Below are 14,829 nucleotides of genomic sequence, written 5' to 3'. Positions count from 1 at the left end.
ACAACAAAAGTAGTATTGCATATCAACTCTGGAATGATGCACAATGTAGCAGTGATGAGATGTTTGAACTCTGCATGGAGTTGCATGGGTGCAGACCTTGAATTTAAAACATTTTGCGAAGCCAGTTTGTGGTACAGATAACTAGGAACTCTGTATGTTCTACTGTATTTTTTGCTTTCCTTAAATATCTAAGGTGCATTTTAGGGGTAGTATTGTAATAAAAGATTGGTATTTGTATAACTTACCTGTGTAGGGTTTTTTACTTAGCTATCCTAAGTGTTAACTGTACTGTACTACACTACACTGCTCCCTTCTCCTTAGTTCAGCTTTGCTGCTTGGTTACGACTACTTGGGAGAGTGGCTTTCTCAACTGTGGTTTTAAAATCCAACCTAGTGTTAGCAAGGTTTCTTACATGTCTATCCCAGAGACTTTGAAAAACCCTCCTAACATATGTAGTGATCATTCTTGATTTTTCTGTCCACCAAATGTTGCAGTGTGCCGGCTTTGGGGCTGAAGGTGCATAAGAATATGGGGTGTAGGCACAATACATTTTGCCAAATGCTGGTATTTTTCCAAAGCAGCTAGATGGACTTGCCTAATAGACTCTGCTGTTTGGTAGCACATCACAGAAGCAAAGTATTGCTGGATGCTCCATGCTCTTGTCCTCTATGGAACATAAGAGGAACCACACTGGTGCTACCTTACCTTGACTAGTCTGACACAGCTGGCTTGCGCAACTCAGGACTTGGGTCTCATTGGAATAGCATTACTGGTCATTGAATGGGATTACATTGTGTTTAGGTACCAGACTTCTTTGCATAATGACTGCAGAAAGTTGGATCGCAGCATCCTACCGCATCTAAACTTTCGAACCTGCGCCATATTCAGAGGCTACAAGGTTACCTAAGTAGCTGCATGGCAAAGCCACCACCCTGAAAGACTAGAGCCTTCAGCTACCTGTAAAGTACCTACTACAATTTCTGGCGAATCTGAGTAGTTTCATAATGATACTGGGTGGATATTGCTTTATTGCATGTGGTGGTATGCTGCCATGCACCAACCTTTCCACTCTGCCTCCTTTATTTGTGAGTATAGTCTTAATGGCTCATCCGTGCTTACCCCTTGAGTCCGGCAATGTACTGAGTAGCTGGGATGTGGATTGGTCCTTGATGCCTTAATCTAGGTGCTAGAAAAATCCTAATCTGCACAGCAGCGCTGCACAAAATTCCTTGTCCTGTCTCATGCGGTCTCAGTTTTAACTTGCAAGTTCATCATGTAAATAGCTGCTTGCACGCCTTACATCTGAGCCTAGTTTCTCAGAGCCTTAACCCTTGACTGTCCAACTTCCTTGTGAGACTTCAAAGTAAAAGTTATTTTTTTTCATTGTCTTCGTTTTCTTGTTTAGGTGACTGATGAGATGATGGACCTAGCCAATGAAAAGAAGTCTATGGCCATCCACGCATTGGGAGATGGTGAGCATTGCATGATAATAGCAGTGGCAGCTAGTGTCCTTTTTAAATGGAGGGTTGTTAATATTTTCTGCTGAATTGATGCTACCAATTGTAGCAAGGGAACCCGAACCAAACTGGGGCTGGAGAGAATGGTGTTGGGGTAGGTTTGTGGAGAAATAAAAGGAGTGAATACATGGAATTTACAATTTCTGTAGAGTAACACATGCAAATGCCACGTCAAAACTGGTCATCACTCCTTGGAGCATTTTACAAGTTGAGTTCAGAATGCAGTGCCTTGCAAGATTTCACGCCTGAAGCAAAAGTGTTCTCCAAAGAGATGAGCCGAAAAGGGCAGCTTGCGGTTATCATGAAACAGTTCTATGAAAAATTAGCATCTGGCCCAGTTGTGATTAGCCTGCCTTCCAACTGTACCTCCAGCATGTCTTATGGCTCAGTGACTATTTTGGCACCGTAAGAGAAGCTGTCTCCGTTATATCCCACTTCTGCTCCTCCCCACCCCCGCAACTTCTGCAGTGTCTGCTGCTAATTGGCAAGCCATGGGTTACTATAAGGACAAGACAGTGCACCTCCTATTTGGGAAAGGACCACACTGGCCTCTGGCACCAGTAGTAGGCCCACAGAAGCGCCAACAATGTAGGTGAAGCGCTTCTGCTTATTTCCTCAAATACATTTGTATGGGGCTGTGCTTGTCGCGGCATAGCCACCTGCTGCAGGACTCGCCCTCCTAAGTCTAAGCCTTACCGCTCTTTTACCTACCTTGATTGGGTTTGGCCACACTTTCATCTTTACTTTTCACCATATTATATTGGCCTCCCTGTTGGGTAAGATTATCATATTGGTGATGCATCATCCTGACCCCTCAACTCTTGAACCTTTTGCTTGGACTTGGTGATTATTTTCCCTTGTCCCTAGGAGAAGGGGGAATCTTTTTCCTCTCAACTAGTCTTGTACTCTTTTTATGGGTGACTTTATGTCTCTCAATAGTCTGATTGGAGGTATAGTTTCCTATAACATTTGGTCTGAGTTGCCCCTTTGAGCTTCCCTGTTAATTTCTCTTTAATGTACTTGAGTGACCTACTGTCTCGATCATTGGATCTTTCATAGATTCACATGATGTGAATATTCCTGGCGACAAGCTTGGAATCCTAGGTTACGTTTAGGATATTGAATGTAAAGAAAAGTTTAGACATATTTTGTATGCTGTCATCCTTGTTCTCCAGCATCTGGTCTGGCATGGATTCAAATGCTTATGAATATTCCCGGTCAGACTGGGAATCCTCTGTGAAAGAAAAAAGTTTCACTTTCGATAAGTTTCTATTTTTGTCAAATAGAGCCTGTGTGCTCTTTCGCTCCTTTGACCGGCAAGCAGTGATCAGTTTGTGAGCGACTTTCAGCACCTCTCAAGGGCAAGAATCATCGAGTTTCATTGAAGATTCCAGAAGGCCATCGGGCCTACACCACACCCTGGACCATGTTGGAGGAGGAGGGAGGTTGAGGTTCCCGCTTCAAGCTCTGCTCCAGGTGCGGATATAGGAATGCGTTTGTGGAGGATAAACACTCCCCGTCCCTGTCTCCATCCGGACCACAGGCAAGCAGATTGTGAAACTTGCCTTGAATTCTCCAAGCGCACAGTCAAGGATCATCACAGTAGGTTGGCGGTGTGGCTCAACGCCAAGGCCTCTACCCTGTATGGCAAGCAGGGGCATGCTACGCCCAGAACCGGACAACTGAGGAGCGGGTTTTAAGTCCTTTGAGGGTGCTCCCATTTGTGGGGGACCAAGACTATGCCAAGCACCGCAATGCGCTCATCTTTGTGTGCTGCCATTTTAACTGCGTGATTCAATCTCCACTCATAGCTCCAGCTACTCCTCGTAGAGGATATCTGCTAACCCAGGAAGCTGTGGGAGAAGACCAAGGCACAGGGAATGGTGTCCGACCTGCCTCTGAAGGCCCATGTGGCCCAGGCAAAGTCCTCCTTGTCTATGGTGGCAGCCGCCCTCTCAAATGGTTAAAGTGGCGCACCTGGTCCTGGGCACCCCAGCGGTGCCCAGAGTGACCCTACCCCCAAGGGGAGAAAACACCAAAGAGGATGCCATCCCTAAATCCGAGACCGACCCCTCAAGATGCACAGGGGGGGAGGGGAGGAGGCCTCAACCGTGCTCCAGGGCATGGATATTTGTTCTCAGACGAGGAGGACCTAGTGTCCGTTCACACGGTCCGGAGGACGTGGGGAATGACTGCATAAACGCTGAGGTGGAAAACCGCTGCAGATGATGTGGGCACTGGGACCAGCAAATTAGCCCCCATGACACCTCCCAGGAACGTATCGCTGGGCATCCTTTCAGCTCTCAACACCCTGTTGCCGGAGATCCAGACCTCTGGCACCGGGACCACCGCCGGCAAAAGAGAAAACTGCACCTTCCGCTGCCTAATCAACGGCCGCACATGCCCTCCACCCTCTAGGGATACAGGGGACAGACACAGCGACTACAGACAGACGACGGCAGCGTTTATCCACCACCGAGGGCTTCTCGGAACCCCCACCGCAGGAGAAATGGGGTCGTTCCAAGAAGGAAGGGTGACTTTACCAACGATGTGAGGCCAAGAGGAACACCATTCTGGCGGTGCCTCTCCTGGATGACGTTTGGGATGAGGGCCTGGCGCTGATGAGAAACCTAGCCTCAACCCTGGCGAAGAGGGATAGGCTGGAGAAGTAGTACTGGGTGCCGGAGTCTGCACCCAAGTGCCTATGGTCGCAATCCCCCTTGCCCCCAACCCTCCCTCCCACTGGGTTCGGTGGCCTCGGCAGCTGCGAGGAGGGAGGTCTTATAATCCCTAATCTTCAGCCTCTGTACCCCCGGACAGCGAGGGGAAGAAGTTGGATGCCATGGGTAGGATGGTGATCTACTCGGCAACAACAGTCAAGGCAGTGAATGCACTTGTGATCCTGACAAGATACAACAGGGAGCTCTGGTATAATATGGCCCTGCTGCTGCAATTTTTTGCCTGACCAGTGGGTCGAGGCGCTTAAGATCCTCCAGGAGGGCGCAGTGGCATCGGACCATGCCATCACTGCGGCCCTGGACATCGCAGACACTGGATTCCGACCGATGGGCAACAGTTTCTGCCCCCTTCGTCATGGTTAGTTGAAGGCCACCAACTTTCGCCGAGGTCCAGACGAGGGTGCTGGACATGCCCTTCGACAGACAACCTCTTTGGGAAAGCAGTTGATGAATCGTTGCAGGCCATTAAGACGGACATGGAGAGTGCCCGTGCCCTGGGCACTCTTCAGCAGCATCGTCCATCCTTTCTTGCCTTTGGCAGAAAATCTGGCAGTCTGTTTCGGCAAAGGGTCATCTTTGTACCGTCAACCTTCCCGATCTACGACCCAAGAGGCCTACAGGGGCCGTTCAAGGCTTTTGGGGGAAGTGGGTTCCTCATTCCTTTCCACCTGGCGGGAGTCAATAACACCATCGCCAGACACCCTCACCAGGGAGCTGCGCTCTTGCCACGAGTGGGAGCTCCGACAGGATCAAGTAGACCGCCTCTTCCTCAAGTAGGGCAGAATCCAGATCGATTTGTTTGCGACAGCGACGAACTCCAAATGCCAGAGATGCCAGAGATTCGCAAGCAGGTTCCACTAGCCGAAGAGCAAGGGGGTGTGTGCTTCATGTGGGAAGGCCTGTTACTGTACGTGTTGCCGCTGCTACTTCAAGTAGTCAATCAACTCAAACTGTGCCGATGCAGGATGATTGTCGCCCCGGCATGGCCGAGGCAGATTTGGTACCCGGACCTTCTGAGCCTGTCGACTTCACCTCCTGTCAAGCGGCCAGTGGTCGCGGATCTGCTCGCCAGCAATGGAGGCCCAATCCTACATCACCCAGGATCGCTGAACCTGAAGGCCTGGCTCCTGCAGCCTCAAAGTTCAGTGGATATGATCTACCAGTGGACTGCAGGGAGGTTCTTGCCAGGGCTCAAGCGTCGACCCTGAAGTGCTACAGGCACACATGGAAACATTTTGCAACGTGGTGCCCGATGCAGATGAGTCTGCAGATACACCCGTATTTGTCCTTGGCGAAGGCGGGGCTGGCGCACACGTCCATCAAGCTGCATCTAGCAGCTATCTCCCGCTACACCAGATCTCTGGGACGGTCTTCTCTTTGGTCCCACTGTCTCAAGGAGTTCCTCCAAATAACGATTTTGATCATTTCCGCTGGTGAAGGCTCCTTACCCGGCATGGGAATTCAACGTGGTACTGATGAGGTTCATGGGGACCTCCTTTGAGCCTATGAATTAGGCCCCTCTCGTTCCTATCGTGGAAAACTGCTTTCCTTGTGGCCATCACCTCTGCCAGGAGGGTATGTGAGATCCAGGCCCTTTCCTGCAAACAGCCTTATCTGACCTTTCATGACACGAGGGTGGTGCTGTGGACGCACCCTTCTTTCATGCCAAAGGTGCCATCAGAATTCCACATCAACGAGCCTTTGGTGTTGCATGTGTTTTTTCCAAGACCTTTGTCCCTGGCTGCAAGGACTTTGCACTCGCTGTATATGGCGCAAGCGCTGAAGCTCTGTGGCACGCAGAGTTTCCAGAAGACATCTCAACTATTTGAACTTTGGCCCTGTGAACCATGGGAAGGCTTTGTTCAAGGCTTCCATCTGCAGGTGGCTCTCCGGCTGCATCACACACTGTCATTGCTTGGCACACCGACCGCTGCCTGGGAGCCCATTCCACTAAAGCAGTCGCTGCAACAATGGCATTCCTGTCTGGTGTGCCCCGGCTGGACATCTACAGTGCTGATACGTGGAAGTCTGTGCACACCTTCACAAGATTCTGCTTTGATGGGTATTTCAGGGAGGAGTCCAGGGCCGGCCAAGCAGTGCTACGCAACCTGTTCGCTTGAAGATGAGCCTGTTCCGGAGGTAAGAGTGTTTGCTTCTGTTGAGCCTTGCCACCTTGCGTGGTTGTATAATATTGTACTGCTATGTGCTCTTTATTCATGAGCATGCGATTCCATGCCAGACCCCATGCTGGAGAAGGAACAAGTTACTTACCTGTAACTATTGTTTGAATGGATTGTGTCCTCCCACGTTTCCTCATCTTTTGATAATTCGTTATCGGCAGCTTTGCTGCTTCGGGAAAAAAAATTTCGGCAGAGGGCGCTGTGCTCGAGGTCGTGGCGTTGATTGTCCCTCGACGGGCTCCATTCCGTGTCGACGTCACTGTTGGTATAAGTAGCTCGAGCCGTGCCCGTTGGCTTCAGTTCCGTTTTTCCGATTGCTTCGCTCTCGTGAACGGCACGCTTTGACATTTTCTGTCAGAAAATGTCGTCATCAACTGCTTCTACACCCAAAACTGGGTTTAAGAAGTGGATCGACTGCGGGTCGACGATCCTCACCGTATCTGTCTTTGGTGTCTGGGTTCAGATCCTCGAACCGGTGACTGTGGCTCCTGTCCGTCGAGGACGGAGAAGGCGCTCCGTGAGAGGAAAAGTAAGTTAGCGGTGGGGTGGGAGGCGTCAAAGGCCACTTCGAAGGCCTAGTCTAAAGCATAAGAAATCGTCCGATTCAAAGGAATCGTAACATCATAAAAAAACTTTCGAAGAGATCCCGATCTCGTAGTAGATCGAGACTATCTTCTTCGTCTTCTAAGAAACTAAAAAGGAGACCTAGATCTCCATCGTCATCCGATACATCGACTGAATTGGTTCGATGTCCAACAAGATCAGATTCCCCTACAAAATGGGAACATTTTAGAAGAAAAATGATGCGGGTATTTGAGAATGCGGCCTCAACCCCCTCAAAGAAACCTCAGAAAAGCCAGACCCCGGTCGCTCCATGGGACGACACGGGGAAGTCTGGAACTACGGCGCTAAAACCCAGTAGAACCCATAAAACTCGAATGGACAAATCGTCAAGAGATCCTCGAGAATAGAGTGTTTTTCCGATCCCTCATAAGCAGAAGTTGTCGAGGTCGAGTGCAACTTCGTTGGCGCCGACAGGTTCGACAACAAAGCCTTTACTATCTTCAACGCCCTTATCGAAGACTTCGTCGAGTGTCGAAGATTCCTTCGACGCCTTCGAAGAAAACCTTTATTCCTTCGACAAAAAATCAGGAGGAAGAGAGGTGGTTTACACATTTACCCAAGTCAGATTTCTTTTAGGTCCATGTCTTCAATTTTTGAAGAATCTGGCTCGGAGGATGAAGATTCCACTCCTTTTGGAGTAAAATATGGCACTAGACAAGTTCCAGAGGAACTCATAAACTCTGAAACTAAAATGAGACCTCTGCGAAACTCTACATTCTGCTAGTGGTGTTGACACATCACCTGAATTGGCGTTTGCTGCACCTGATCCTGCAGAACATGCAGACTCCGGGTACAGGAATTTGATGAGTAGGGTGATAGAATATATGGGTTGGGGAAGAGCTTCACCTACTTTTGAGCAAGATATGTCGGACATAATAGTCCGAGGACCCCAGAAGGATCCAGTTCTCCCTTTCCATAGGGCGCTTCAAAGGACAGTTGAAAGGAACTGGGAAAAACCTGATAACATTGCTGCAGTAGACAGCAATCTTCCAAGGAAGTACAGAACTTCTACTTCTAATCCAGAATATCTAAATAGACACCCTACTCCAGAAAGTCTGATTATTCAGGCTGCTACTACTTCGAGACAGACAGCATACCCAACCATACCTCTGGATAGGGAGGATAAGAAGGTTTGATGCTTGGGCTCGTAAAGTTTTTACTTCAGGTAGCATGGCCTTGAAATCAACCAATGTCACCTGTACCCCTGGCCAGGTTCACACATACCCTGTGGTAATGCAAATCGTTGGCGGCTGAACATATTCCGGAAGGCGAGGAAAGGGAAGGCTTCCTGAATATAGTCAGATGGGAAGGAGGCAATGGGGAATGTCTCCAGTCTGGACTGGATACTGCTGATGGTATTAGCAGATCCATGGCATCGAGCACAGTGCTACGCAGGTTTGCGTGGTTGAGAAAGGTGGGGTTTGCACCAGATGTGCAGACCAGACTTCTCAACATGCCATTTGATGGCTCGAGGCTGTTTGGTAGTAAGGCTGAGAGCTCAGAAAAACGACAGACCTCAAAAGCAGCAGCTAAATCTCTTAGTGCTTCCATGCGACAGCCTCAGAAACCCTATTCGGGCTCATTTTCCTGGAGGGGTCACCCTTTTCGATACTATTCTGTTGGTAGAGGACGAGGACATACTTTTCAAAGGGGCAAAAGGAATGTCACTCGTGGTGGACGAGGAAAGACTACAAAGCCATCTTCAGCAACGGCATCTATGCCCTCAGCCGCTCCTGCAGCCGCTTCCAAATCACTCTGAGGTCTTATCATACAAAACACCAGTGGGAGGCAGAATCTCTCAGCATCTGAAAGAATGCCGGGCATTACTTCAGATGCTTGGGCACTGGAAACAGTAACTCAAGGTTGCTGCCTTCCCTTCCTAAAAAGACCTCACGATCATCCACCGGGAGTCAGCTCTACCAAAATTCCAGACCGGCTCCTTTTGCAGGACATTTTAACCCTGCTGGAGAAAGGGGCAATAGAACATGTACCTGTAGTGTAGAGGAACAAAGGTTGGTACTCCCCTTATTTTCTCATCCCAAAGAAGGGCTTCTCCCTCAATTTCAAGAAGTCCCACATGATACCATCCCAACAGCTACAATTTATTGGAGCAGTCTTGGACACTTCCTTGGGCAAAGCCTCGCCGCCTGAGGTAAGAGCTCTCCACATCCAGCAGATGGTAACAAAATTCCAGCAAGCCCAGTATCTGCCGGCCTTCGATTTTCTGATGTTGCTCGGCCTCATGGCATCCTGCATTTTTCTGGTGCCAGAGGCCAGATTGAGAATGAGATCCCTCCAATGGGCACTTAGAACTCAGTGGTCCCAATTCTCGGGGAATATGTCAGATCTTCTGCAAGTCCCGAGCGCAGTTGCTCAGGATCTATTATGGTGGGCTTGCAACAACAAGGGAGAATCTTTTTGGCAACCATGGCCGGAGATAACAGTAGTAACGGACGGCTCACTCACGGGGTGGGGAGCTCACACCAGTGATCTGACAATCAGTGGACATTGGTCTCCATCGGAGTCCAAACTACACATCAACCTGTTGGCGCTGAGGGCATCAGACTAGCGCTGAAGGCCTTCCTCCCCTCTGTACAGGGAAAGAAAGTCCTGATACTGACGGACAACACAGTGGCCATGTACTACCTCAACAAAAGAGGTATAGGATCACTACCTCTGTGCAGAGAGGAGATGCAGCACTGGTTCTGGGAAATACGAGAAGGAATCCCTCTATTGGCAGTTCACCTAGCCGGAGAGCAGAACACGGCGGCAGACTCTGAGCAGACAGAGCAGTCTTCCACGAGTGGGAGTTAGCGCAGGAAGTATTTCTGGAGATCTTCGCCCTTTGGGGAACCCTTCAAGTGGATCTGTTCGCAACCACGTAAAACCGGAAGTGCGATCAGTATTACTCGAGGGAATTTCCCCCGAGAGGAGCTCTAGGAGACGCGTTTGTGGTGGATTGGGATTTTCCCCTGCTGTACGTGTTCCCTCCAGTCCCCGTGATTCCTCAAGTTAATCAGGAGGTTGAGAAAGTTCAGGAAAACCATGATCCTAATTGCCCCAGACTGGGCCAGGAGGACGTGGTACCCGGACCTTCTGGACATGTCCATCTGCCCTCCAGTACGTCTTCCACAAAGAGTATCTTCTCTCGCAAGAGGAAGGTCTGGTTCTCCATCCAGAGGTCAAGACGCTCAACCTAAATGCATGGTTTCTGAGAGGTTGAGATACAAGGATTGGGATCTTCCGGATGACATAATGGACATTTTGCTTTCGGCCAGAAGGCCAGCAACAAAATCCTTGTACTGGTGTTGTTGGAACAAGTTCAGTAAATGGTGCAAAGATAGGGATGTGGACCCTTTTCAATGTGGCACCCCAGTGGTGCTTTCTTTCCTGTTACATCTAGCCAATCTGGGGCTCCAGATTGGAACAATCAAAGGATATCTTGCTGCGCTGTCCATTTTTAAGCGCTCCTCGGAAGAGGTTTCTTACTTTAAAATTACATTAATACAGTTCCTGAAAGGACTTGTCAATGTATATCCACCAATACCGTTTCATGTTCTAACTTGGGATTTAAACTTGCTTCTTAAATTCCTAACTTGTATACCATTTGAGCCTCTGCACTCCTGTTCATTGAGGCTTTTAACACTAAAAACTGTCCTTCTTGTGGCATTAACATCGGCCCGCTGGGTTAGTGAACCACAGGCTCTCTCGTAAGCCTGCATATAGCATCTTTTAGAAGGATAAGGTAGTTCTTAGGGGTAAACTCTGTTTCTTACCGAAAGTAGTTTCCGACTTCCATTTGTTACAGAAAATTATTTTATAAACATTCTATCATTTTCCTCATTTGGGAAAAGGAGAGATTACATAGGCTGGACCCCAAGAGGGCCCTCAGCTTTTACATTTCAAGAATGACAAAATTACATCCAGATGACCAACTTTGTGAGCTACACAGGTCGCAAATTAGGGTTAGCTGTGAGAAAACAAACTATATCCCGCTGGATCATTCTGGCTATATTGGAATGCTACAGATTAGCAGGAAAAGACCCACCGGATGGGGCTACGTGCTCATTCCACTAGGGGAATGGATACTTCTGCGGCTTTGACGAGGGGAGTCCCTGCAAAAGATATTTGCTCGGCTGCAACATGGGCATCAATGCATACCTTTATCAAGCATTACTGCCTCCTCCAATGAGGGGTTATTTGCCAGAGCGGTACTTCACTCCGTCCGTGAAAACAGACTAGTACTCCCTTCTCCAAATTGATCACTGCTATGGGAGTCTATCACAAGATGAGGAATACGTGGGAGGAACATCCAGTCGAAAGAAAGTTACAGTTGGTAAGTAACTTGTTCTTCTGATGCTTGTTAATCTGCTTAGAATCACATACTGTGCATATAGTTCGACATCCAGTGGTAACCGCACAGTATTGCATCTTGTCTTTTGAGGATCAAAAGGGGATGTCGACATGGGCATGCCTGCAACACCATCCCTGACGTGTATGGTACCCAAAATGCCTCCTGCGTCGAGGTCCCTCTAATTTATTTATTTTGGGGGGGGGTGGGATTTATAAAAAAAAATTGTTTTGCGGCCAGTGTACTGGCCGCCTTATGCGGAGCACTTCAAGAGATATTGCTATATTGGTATATTTATCGACCTTTGGTTGATTTTGTCTTATCTTACCGTCCCTTCCCTCGACGGCTGTTTCCTGATCTCCGCCGAAGCCTGCTACTATGGACCTTCAACGGCAGTTGATCCTGTCGGTGCTGCCAACCACATGGCCGGGCCTTCTGGCCGCCCTACACAGTAGGGAGAGTGGTGTCGGGGTAGAAATTTCCTTTTTAAGAATGCCTTTCCCTTTCCTCTTTGTTCCCTTCGTCTTATTCCTGCGCTATGGACAGGGCTCCATTTAGATTGTCTTTCGTGGAAGGCAAACTTCCTGTGGAAAGAGTGTAATAGGTGTCTTCCCCTTAAACGCAATATGGCGGCTTGTGTGGCTTGCAAGCTCCTTTGTCCCAAGACCCTAAAGGAGCGCCGTGTTAAGCGGTGGGCAGCCAACGGAATGTTGCAAGCCAAAAGTAGGTCCCCCGCAGCCGCCAAAGGGCATAGTGACAACCAGGGCTTCAATTCGAAGACCATTGACCTCCCGGCAGAGCGCTCTCGCTCCGCATCATCTGTCCCCTGCACCACTAGGAACAACTATGGGGACTGTACATCCCGGCGACAAGGATGCACATTCTTCCCACATTAAAGACACAAACCCCGGTCTGTCTTCGACAAAACAGTCGAAGCGGTCCATAGCGTCAACGGGCACACCGGATAGTTCGGCAGTGCCCGCCGATACTCGTGGTCGGCAGTCCTCCCCGCAACCAACTGCGCAGCCGCTGGCCCAGTCCAAACACTTTTCTGTTACACCAAGTATTACTGAAAGCATCAATAAGATGGTTTCGGCGGCAAATCGAGGAGAACGGTCGAAGGACTAGTCGAAACCTAAAGATGGGCCTAAGGACGCGTCCGAAGACCCGCCAGAACCATCGGAACCTCAAAGACTTTTCAGAGAACCAAGTGTCTCTTTGACGTTAAATGAAAAATCTCGACATTCTAGAGATCAGCTAGAAGAGCCTTTTGCAACCCATGATGACTCTGGCTACTCGTTATGGACCAGGGAGAAGTTTGAGGTGTATGAATAGGTTAGATTTGTGGATTTCTCAGTGAGGTTCACACCCAAAAGGCCTTGAGAGGAGAGCCTTTTTACTCCTGTGGCAAAACTTCAGAAGAACTTTCAGGAGTCGTCTTATGACCTCACTGATGATATCCCTACCGACCAATTTGGGGACGTCGACATGGGCATGCCTCCAACACTATCCGTGACGTGTAGTGTACCCAAAATCCTTCACATGTCGAGGTCCCTCATTGTTTTTTCCACCCAGATTACTGGTCGCCCTAGAGCTCCTGAAAAAGATTGCGTTATTCTTATAATTAGCGACTTTGGTTGTTTATTCTCTTAAGTCACTGACGATTGAATCCTGTGCATCGCTGAAGACTGCTGCAGCATTTTGACGGCCTGTTGATCCGGCAGTGCTGCCGTCCATGGGGCCGGGCCTTCTGGCCGGCCCTTATAGTAGGGAGAGGGGTTAGGGTGGCCATATTCTTTCAAGTATGCCTTTCCTCCATCACCCTCTTTGTTCCCTGGGTTTTGTCATTGCTGTACCCGTCTTGCGCTATGGACAACACTCCGTTTAGGTTTTGCCCCCCGTGTAGGGCCAAATACCTGTGGAAAGACTAGCACCGTTGGTGCAACAATTGTCTTCCTCAACCACAACGAAACAACCTTGGCAGCTTGTAAGCTACAGCGTCTAAAGACGATCAAGGAGCGCCGCTTAAAGCGGTGGGCCGCTTCTGTATCGGAAGCCATTGACCTAACGGCAGAGTTCTCGATCCGCAGCGTCCGTCCCCAAGCCCACCAGGCACGACGCGAGTCATGCTATGGGGAAAACACCCGGCGGCAAGGACGCACAAACTGTTTACACCAAACGCCCAACCCAAGGTTCTGCTTCGGCATCAGTGTGCCAAAGCGCCAACGGACCTGTCAAACTTCGACGGGAACCGCTGATCCTAATGATCGGCAGCCTTCCCCACAACTGCAGCAGTGGCCTGCAACTGGGCATTCAAAGACAAAGAGCGCTAGCACTAAAACTCTGGCGGTCGAGACGCTCCAGGAGGACGCGCAGATGCCGCCTAAGCCCCCAGTGGCACTGAAATCCACTGCGCAGCCTCCGGCTCGCCCAGGACATCAGCGATAGCATCGCTAGGATCGCTTCGGCGGTTAGTCCGAATGAAAGGTCGAAAGACGCGGCAGAATGATCGAAGGACATGCCGAGGCACACACAACGACCCAAGAATGCGCCGAAAGACGCGCCACAGCCTTCAGAACCCTGCCAGGGCTATTCTGCGAGTCCTTTGTCCCGATCTCGCACGCTTGGGGATACATCTCACCGTTCCACAGAGGAAAATTAAGCCCCCCTTCTAACCCCTCTGGTTCATTCCCATGGACCAAGGAGACATTTGAGGGGTGCATGGACAAACTAGAGAAATGTCACTTATTCTGAGAAGCTTGCTCCCAAGAGGCCAAGGGAGGACCTTCCCTTTACACCCATGGCCAAGTTTCCACGGCTCTTTGACGATCCTCGTGATGATTATTCCCATGACCTCACTGGTCCAGGTGGACACATGTGCAAGATGATGCCCCCTTTGGGGACAATTACAATATGGATGACCTTGCCGATCCTATGGACGATTGGGATGATAGCCGCCAGGTTGAGGCTTAACCTTGGCTGTCCCCTGTTACTACCCCGGACCCTGATGCCCTATGCATGGATATACCCCCTCCACCCCAGCCCCCCAGGTCTCCCCTGTGGACAATCAAATGGCATTTAATGCCATTTTGAAGTAGGCAGCTGAACATTTTCAGATAGCCACACAAGAAGCTGTGCCAGAATCTGATTTTGTGGACGACTTTATCAAAGAAAAGCCCCCTGCCAGCCAAGCTATTCCTTAGTTAAACTTTATCAAAAGAAGATTGGCACCCTCATTGTTGAAACCAGCTGAAACAAGAGCAGTGAACCCCAGGGTGGAGAAATTGTTCCGCCCCTTCTCCTACTGTCCCTGCTTACATTGAGGGCCATGCCACTCCAGATTTTTTAGTGGTTACCATGATTGGAAAACAGGCGGGTGTACCCCTGCCAACAGGAGAGGCACTGTCCGATAAGGAGT

At 49.5% G+C, this 14,829-nt stretch overlaps 1 protein-coding gene across 2 annotated transcripts in view; it reads left to right on the top strand.

Moving 5' to 3' along the window:
* Positions 1–14,829, top strand: part of ST13 (ST13 Hsp70 interacting protein) — a 196,357-nt gene that overhangs the window by 123,413 nt on the left and 58,115 nt on the right. For both annotated transcript variants that reach the window (XM_069654418.1, XM_069654419.1), the window contains exon 5: positions 1,407–1,473. In XM_069654418.1, coding sequence (XP_069510519.1) covers positions 1,407–1,473 — 67 coding nt within the window. The remainder of the gene's footprint in view (positions 1–1,406; positions 1,474–14,829) is intronic.

Source organism: Ambystoma mexicanum, chromosome 3q (genome assembly GCF_040938575.1).
Source record: "Ambystoma mexicanum isolate Mex_15411 chromosome 3q, UKY_AmexF1_1, whole genome shotgun sequence".
Lineage (NCBI taxonomy): Eukaryota > Metazoa > Chordata > Amphibia > Caudata > Ambystomatidae > Ambystoma > Ambystoma mexicanum.
The sequence above is the reverse complement of the archived record's forward strand: the minus strand, read 5'-3'. Positions and strand labels throughout refer to the sequence as shown.